General features: G+C 39.3%; 1 protein-coding gene across 8 annotated transcripts in view; it reads right to left on the bottom strand.

Annotated features, from left to right (window-relative positions):
* LOC106595545 (receptor-type tyrosine-protein phosphatase mu) overlaps window positions 1–8,930 on the bottom strand; it is a 633,856-nt gene extending 624,926 nt beyond the window's left edge. For all 8 annotated transcript variants that reach the window (XM_045694494.1, XM_045694495.1, XM_045694496.1 and 5 more), the window contains exon 1: window positions 8,470–8,930. In XM_045694494.1, coding sequence (XP_045550450.1) covers window positions 8,470–8,542 — 73 coding nt within the window. In that variant the 5' untranslated portion in view covers window positions 8,543–8,930. The remainder of the gene's footprint in view (window positions 1–8,469) is intronic.
* Window positions 8,931–9,130: the final 200 nt, after the last annotated feature.

Below are 9,130 nucleotides of genomic sequence, written 5' to 3'. Positions count from 1 at the left end.
ATAACTAGCTACAACAATAACTAGCTACAACAATAACAAGCTACAACAATAACTAGCTACAACAATAACTAGCTACAACAATAACTAGCTACAACAGTAACAAGCTACAACAATAACTAGCTACAACAATAACTAGCTACAACAATAACTAGCTACAACAATAACCAGCTACAACAATAACTAGCTACAACAATAACCAGCTACAACAATAACAAGCTACAACAATAACCAGCTACAACAATAACCAGCTACAACAATAACAAGCTACAACAATAACCAGCTACAACAATAACTAGCTACAACAATAACGAGCTACAACAGTAACAAGCTACACATGTGAAATTTATGTAGGCTACCAGTACATCGTTTTTTAATGGTGCGAACTCATAATAAAAACGGTCATAAAAATGTTGTTTTATAAAAAATAAAAAAATCTAATCCCATGTTTTATCCTTATATGTAGCAATGTCACATAGATAATTGAATTACATTTTAGACAACGCCTGTTCATTAGAATACACCTACAGGCATGTAAATGTTTTTCTCAAAAATGTATAGTTTTGCAAGTAATGGAATACTAACGCCCGTTAAAATATTTGAATGTTGGAATAACTGTGCCTCATCCCTAATTCTGATTGTTCAGGATGTTAATTGTTCAGGATCACCACCAGCAATAGCTTTGCTGTAAATAATCTGTGTATATTTCATAACGAGGAGACTAATCGCGTTTGTGAGCAGCACTGCACGGTCGACGCAAGAGGAAAAGCCCACTCCCTAAACACTTCAAAACAATCAAAACCATTCATTTTGAGGCGGGGGTGAAATCCAAAGTTGTGCTATAATATATTAATTGTTATACTGTAGCTGTCATAGCTCATTTTGTACGATAAAGATTGATACATTACTAGCAACAACAAAAAAACATTTAATCTGAAAAATGACAAGTGGCTGATGGTGTTTTCAGCTCAGAAATGGGGGGAGAAAAAAGCATAGCCCCCAGTGCCTTCAGAAAGTATTCACACCCCTTCACTTTTTCAACATTTTGTTGTGTTACAGCCTGAATTTAACATTAATTTAAATTGAGATTTTTTTTGTGGTCACTGGTCTTCACACAATACCCACAATACCCCATAATGTCAAAGTGGAATTATATTTTTAGAAATGTTTACAAGTTAATTAAAAAATGAAAAGCTGAAATCTCTTCAGTCAATAAGTATTCAACCCCTTTGTTATGGTAAGGAGCCTAAATAAGTTCAGGAGTAAAAATGTGCTTAACAAGTCACATAATAAGTTGCATGGACTCAACTACCTCATCTCTGTATCCCCACACATACAATTATCTGTAAGGTCCCTCAGTCAAGCAGTAAATTTCAAACACAGATTCAACCACAAAGACCAGCGAGGTTTTCCAATGCTTCGCAAAGAAAGGTACCTATTGGTAGATGGGTAAAAACTTTAAAAAAGCAGTCATTGATTATCACTTTGAGCATGGAGAAGTTATTAATAATTACACTTTGGATGGTGTATCAATACACCCAGTCATTACAAAGATCGAACTGTTCAGGGATTTCACCATGAGGCCAACGGTGACTTTAAAACAGAGTTTAATAACTGTGATAGGAGAAAACTGATGGATCAACAACATTGTAGTTACTCCACAACACTAACCTAAATTACAGAGTGAAAAGAAGCAAGCCTGTCCAGAATAAAAATATTCCAAAACATGTATCCTGTTTGTAACAAAGCACTTTAAGTAATACTGCACAAAATGTTGCAAAGAAATTAACTTTATGTCCTGAATAGAAAAAAGGGTTGTTTGAGGCAAATCCCAGAACACATCACTGAGTACCACTCTTCATAATTTCAAGCATGGTGTTGGCTGCATCATGTTATGGGTATACTTGTCTTCGGCAAGGACTAGGTTGTTTGTTAGGGACTAAAAAGAAACCGAATGGAGCTAAGCACAGACAAAATCCTTGAGGGAATCCTGGTTTAGTCTGCTTTCCAACAGCCACTGGGAGACAAACTCACCTTTCAGCAGGACAATAACCTACAACACAAGGTCAAATCTACACTGGAGATGCTTACCAAGATGGCATTAAATGTTCCTGAGTGGCCTAGTTACAGTTTTGACTTAAATCGGCTTGAAAATCTATGACAAGACTTGAAAAAGATTGAAGAATTTTTTAAGATAATAATGTGCAAATATTGTACAATCCAGCTGTGTAAAGCTCTTAGAGATTTACCCAGAAAGACTCACAGTTCTTCGAGACTTACCCAGAAAGACTCACAGCTGCCAAAGGTGATTCTAACATGTATTGGCTCAGGAGTCTGAATACTTACAGTTGAAGTCGGAAGTTTACATACACTTAGGTTGGAGTGATTGAAACTCGTTTTTCAACCACTCCACAAATTTCTTGTTAACAAGCTATAGTTTTGGCAAGTCACTTAGAACATCTACTTTGTGCATGACACAAGTAATTTTTCCACCAATTGTTTACAGACCAATTATTTCACTTATAATTCACTGTATCACAAATCCAGTGGGTCAGAAGTTTAAGTTGACTGTGCCTTTAAACAGCTTGGAAAATTCCAGAAAATTATGTCATGGCTTTAAAAGCTTCTGATAGGCTAATTGACATAATTTGAGTCAATTGGAGGTGTACCTGTGGATGTATTTCACGGCCTACCTTCAAACTCAGTGCCTCTTTGCTTGACGTCATGGGAAAATCAACATAAATCAGCCAAGACCTCAGAAAAAAAATTGGGGACCTCCACAAGTCTGGTTCATCCTTGGGAGCAATTTCCAAACGCCTGAAGGTACCACGTTCATCTGTACAAACAATAGTATGCAAGTATAAACTCCATGGGACCACGCAGCCATCATACCACTCAGGAAGGAGACGCGTTCTGTCTCCTAGAGATGAACGTACTTTGGTGCGAAAAGTGCAAATTAATCCCAGAACAACAGCAAAGGGCCTTGTGAAGATTCTGGAGGAAACAGGTACAAAAGTATCTATATCCACAGTAAGACGAGTCCTATATCGATATAACCTAAAAGGCCGCTCAGCAAGGAAAAAGCCACTGCTCCAAAACCGCCATAAAAAAGCCAGACTACGGTTTGCAACTGCACATGGGGACAAAGATCGTACTTTTTGGAGAAATGTCCTCTAGTCTGATGAAACAAAAATAGAACTGTTTGGCCATAATGGCCATCGTTATGTTTGGAGGAAAAAAAGAGAGGCTTGCAAGCCGAAGAACACCATCCCAAACGTGAAGCACGGGGGTGGCAGCATCATGTTGAGGGGGTGCTTTGCTGCAGGAGGGACTGGTGCGCTTCACAAAATAGATGGCATCATGAGGTAGGAAAAGTATGTGGATATATTGAAGCAACAACTCAAGACATCAGTCAGGAAGTTAAAGCTTGGTCGCAAATGGGTCTTCCAAATGTACAATGACCACAAGTATACTTTCAAAGTTGTGGCAAAATGGCTTAAGGACAACAAAGTCAAAGTATTGGACTGGCCATCACAAAGCCCTGACCTCAATCCCATAGAAAATGTGAGGTCAGAACTGAAAAAGCGTGTGTGAGCAAGGAGGCCTTACTAACCTGTCTCACTTACACCAGCTCTGTCAGGAGGAATGAGCCAAAATTCACCCAACTTATTGTGGGAAGCTTGTGGAAGGCTACCCGAAACGTTTGACCCAAGTTAAACAATTTAAAGGCAATGATCCAAAATACTAATTGAGTGTATGTAAACTTCTGACCCACTGGGAATGTGATGAAATAAATAAATAAAAGCTGAAATAAATCATTCTCTCTACTACTATTCTGACATTTCACATTCTTAAAATAAAGTGGTGATCCTAACTGACATAAGACAGGGAATTTTTACTAGGATGAAATGTCAGGAATTGTGAAAAACTGAGTTTAAATGTATTTGGCTAAGGTGTATTTAAACTTCCGACTTCAACTGTATATAAATGAGACATTTTTGTATTTTAAATAAATTAGCAAATGAATCTAAAAACATGTTTTCATTTTGTCATTATGGGATATTGTGTGTAGATGGGTGAGATTTGTTTTATTTAATCCATTTTGAATTCAGGCTGTAACACAACATGTGGAAGGCATTGTATATCGTTTTGACAATATCACAATATTATTTTTGCGTTAGTTGGCTGTACCTGCACCAAAACTCAATTTTTCCTTAGCTTGATCTCTTCGTTCATTTTAAATAAAAAAATAAAAAATTCTCTCAATTCTCAGCCCTAATTTACACACACACACACACACACACACGCACACACACACGCACACACACACACACACACACACACACACACACACACACTGTAGACTATTGGGATGAGGGAGAGGAGACAAGGAGAGGAGACCACTTTAGACTAATGGAATGAGGGAGAGGAGACAAGGAGAGGAGACCACTTTAGACTAATGGAATGAGGGAGAGGAGACAACGAGAGGAGACCACTTTAGACTAATGGAATGAGGGAGAGGAGACAAGGAGAGGAGACCACTTTAGACTAATGGAATGAAGGAGAGGAGACAAGGAGAGGAGACCACTTTAGACTATTGGGATGAGGGAGAGGAGACAAGAAGAGGAGACCACTTTAGACTAATGGAATGAGGGAGAGGAGACCACTTTAGACTGATGGGATTCAGCCAGGCTCTAACCAGGCCACACAGGGACCTCACAATACCATTTTATCATGATACTTAGGTGCCGATACAATATGTATTGGGAGAGGAGAGGAGAGGAGAGGAGAGGAGAGGAGAGGAGAGGAGAGGAGAGGAGAGGAGAGGAGAGGAGAGGAGAGGAGAGGAGAGGAGAGGAGAGGGAGAGGAGAGGAGAGGAGAGGAGAGAGAGGAGAGGAGAGGAGAGGAGAGGAGAGGAGAGGAGAGGAGAGGAGAGGAGAGGAGAGAAGAGGAGAGAAGAGGAGAGGAGAGAATAGAGGAAGGGATGAGAAGAGAGGAGAGGGGATGAGAAGAGAGGAGATGAGTAGCGAGGGGAGGAGATGAGAGGGGAGGGGAGATCTGATTGATTAGCTCCTACTTTACATATCTAGAAACCACATTTATCGACGACGTGAGTGCCAGGGGTGCCAGGGGAAACCTGGAGCTCAGCGCAGAGCACCACGTCTATAAATCTCCCCCTAATACACAGACACACACACACTGAAAAGCACACAGAGACGCACAGACACACAAATTTCTGCTCAGAAGCACACACACCAAGAAACACACACACACACACACACTTCTTTCCCCCTGCTGCCAACTTACACCACAAGCCCAAACTGATAGATCTCACACAGAAAAGGACTGAAACATTTCATTTTATATTTATAACATGTATCATTATTATATTATATTATTATATTATTTATCATTTTATGAGGGATGTTTTCTGATGTTGATAGGAATTAATAATTGTCTATCATACACAGTTGTTTGTATGTTTACTAATCTAACTCAACTAAAAAATGTCAACGACGTTGCTCACTGAAGATGAACAAAAATGTTCACTCAGATGAAACCCGTGGTTGCTCATCCCCACACCACATTTAAACGAGTTACATGATGTACCTGGCTTGTGGTCTCACTCTCAAGCAGTTATGATCTTATTCTGAGCGCTAGAATATTATGAGGAATATAATATGTGTACCATGCTGCCCCCATCAGGGCCTCAGAGGAACTGCACCCTCACAGGTTAGAACATACTCATCTACAATCCACACACACACACACACACACACACACACACACACACACACACACACACACACACACACACACACACACACACACACACACACACACACACACACACACACACACACACACACACACACACACACAGCATCAGTCTAACCACCAAAGACTAACAGGAGCAAAATAGCTTGAATAGACGTTGAAAAGACATTGGAAAAACGTTGAATAGACGTTGAAAAGACACTGAATTAAAAAAATATAAATAAATTGAATAGACATATTTTTTCCCCATCAATTTTGCTCAGTGGGAATTGCTTTCAGAGTCTTCTCCCACATTAAACCACTGTCTAAACTTATAAGAGACACCTCATCTCAAAACCTTTAGAAACCATTTCGACACGTTATTATCAAAGTAAACAGTGACTGTATAAACCCTGTTTAACTCCTTAATGGGAAAGCTTTTTTTTTTCGATAATGTAACGTGGGCTAACATTAAACACCACTAAGCACCACAGCCTTAGGCTCGCTGCATTTACTCTCCATGTAGTTATTGATCCGAATGAACACACCCTGGTAACACAGAGTAAATATATTGTCCAGACAGACAGCTCAAATGACCCCTTTTAGGAACTGAATTAGACCAATTATTAGAGTCCCCCCTTTTGTCCCCCTTTGTCCCCCCCCCCCCAGGGTATTAGGGATATGGAAAGTAGTCTAGCTTTATCATAGAATTACAATGAACTTCTATGACCAATACTTAAGGCCTTCATAACATTTGTCCTCTACGTTAGTAATATTGTGACACTAGTGCAGCGCTGTGTAAAGAGAAATCTGGGTGAACCTGAAAAAAAATAAAACATTTATATGTTGTTTACTTGTATGTACGATGCCAACGTACTTCTAAGTTGATCTTCCTGCTGAGACTTACAGGGTGATTCATGGAGGGTTGGATAACATAATGAATATGCTATATTCTTGTTAAGATACACTCTAGTCGTTATTAAGGGAAGTTCATAACTATGTTAATCACATTAGATAAATGATGTCCAAAACATGAAGTATTACACCAAGTTACGATATGTAAATCTATCTATCTATCTATCTATCTATCTATCTATCTATCTATCTATCTATCTATCTATCTATCTATCTATCTATCTATCTATCTATCTATCTATCTATCTATCTATCTATCTATCTATCTATCTATCTATCTACCTATCTCTCTCTATCTCTCTCTCTATCTATCTATCTCTCTGTCTATCTCTCTCTATCTCTCTATCAATCTATCTATCTATCTATCTATCTATCTATCTATCTATCTATCTATCTATCTATCTATCTATCTATCTATCTATCTATCTATCTCTCTCTCTCTCTCTATCTCTCTATCTATCTATCTATCTATCTCTCTGTCTATCTATCTATCTATCTATCTACATATATATATATATATATATATATTTCGTAACTTTAGGTCCATGTTTTATATAGTATGAGTTCATAGCCTAACGGTGTAATACGTAGTGTATATATATATATATGGAGAACGCAGGCATATCTTAATGTATATATATATATATATATTAAGATATGCCTGCGTTCTCCATTGGCTGGCTGCTATCAACAAGGCACTTTTTATCATAATGCACCGGATGGACAAATTCCAGCTGTTTTGGTAAGTTTGTAAATGCATTACCACGTTTTTTTTTTTTTTTTTTTTTTTACAATGTACATTTTGTAAATTAACAGGGGTAAAACTGCTTTACTGTTAACCAATCAACCATTACCACACGATATATTGGTGTATTGCAATGCATTGGGTAGGCTACTCACACTGTGTTTGGGCAAGCGCTCATAACCCACTAACGGAATGAACCGGACCGTTAGGGTGATGATATTGATCTGATCTGTTTCGCAGCAAGGTATCAATAACCTACACGTTTAAGGAGCCTATAGTGTTGTATAAAGATGATAAAGATGATGTTGAAGACAACTTATTGTCATTGATTAAATGATTGAATGTGGTAACAACATTACGTAGATTCCTATCTCTTTCTCATACTATAAACTCATACGTGACTTTAATGTATGTTTTATATATTTAATTAGCCTATTGTCCAAAAAGTTACAACAACATAAACATGAAAGGGACAGACACTTGTGGGTTCCAGGTTCCAGGCTGACTCAACATGACAAGCCAGGAGAAGAGTTACGGACGCGGGCTGTAGGACTGGGCGCTCATGGTAACGTGGAGAGCGTACCCAAACTCTTTACGCAGGCATGTCAAACAATCTACATAGACTTCACAAATAGAATAAAAACCGAGACAATATATTTCCATTAATATGTAATCAAATGACCGAAGCAACAACAGTAGGCTATGCAACAGAAATAGAAGCCTTCACTTTTTATTGAAGTGGCAAGATCACTTCAGGTTAATCACATTACAAGTTATTACGGACGGCGAAGTAAAGTTGACGGTAAGTCCGCTCAACACTATGGCATCCGGAACTGTTGTGATCCTCCAACTCAAAAGACCTAGGTCGATTTAACTAAATAGAAAGAACAGTCAAGTGTGACACGATGTATCCACATAAAGCACCCGAAACGGTGATTGCGAGTTGGAAAACTGTCCATCTATAAGACAGTTGACTGTAAAAAACCAACCCAGGCTACCTGACATGATTCTAACGTTATTAACTGGTTTAAATTGAGTGAAATGCAATTCTTACCTTTATAGACTTGTCCTCGTATCGTCACAAGCAAGCTGATAGCAGCCAAGAGACAGTGCATAACTTTATCCATGTCGAAACGGACAGCCGTAGTGTTAACCCCCCCCCCGTAGCAGGGTTAACTTGAGAGAGATAAACAATTTTTCTGTCTTGTCACAAGATCAATTTCTGCCTCCCTATACTTCGCATCTAACTGACAGAAGGATAATAAAACTGTTATTTTCTCCCTTCTTCCTCGGTTCGGTGTGAGTGACCAACGGCTGCTCAGTCTTCGACTTCCAACTGACTTCGCGCGGGGAGGAATCACAAGACTCCGGTATTACGCCGGGAGGATAGAGTGGTTTCCGTTCCGTGAGCTCTCCCTGTCTCTCTCTCTCTCCGGTAGAGGGTGTATCGGAGCTCTCTGCCTGCTGTTCTCTCTCTCTCTCTCTCTCTCTCTCTCTCTCTCTCTCTCTCTCTCTCTCTCTCTCTCTCTCTCTCTCTCTCTGTCTCTCTCTCTCTCGCTCTCTCTCCGGTAGTATCGGAGCTCTCTGACTTACTGTGCTGTGGCAGAAACAGAGATGTCCACCGGAACGCGGGAACGGATGGTGTCGGTCACCGTGTCCCCTCCTTCTTCTTCTAACCGAGTATTCTTTTTTTATTGAATTTAGTTTGGCGTCTG

Source organism: Salmo salar, chromosome ssa14, assembly GCF_905237065.1.
Source record: "Salmo salar chromosome ssa14, Ssal_v3.1, whole genome shotgun sequence".
In the NCBI taxonomy this organism is placed as follows: Eukaryota; Metazoa; Chordata; class Actinopteri; order Salmoniformes; family Salmonidae; genus Salmo; species Salmo salar.
This window is presented reverse-complemented; position numbering and strand designations above follow the sequence as displayed.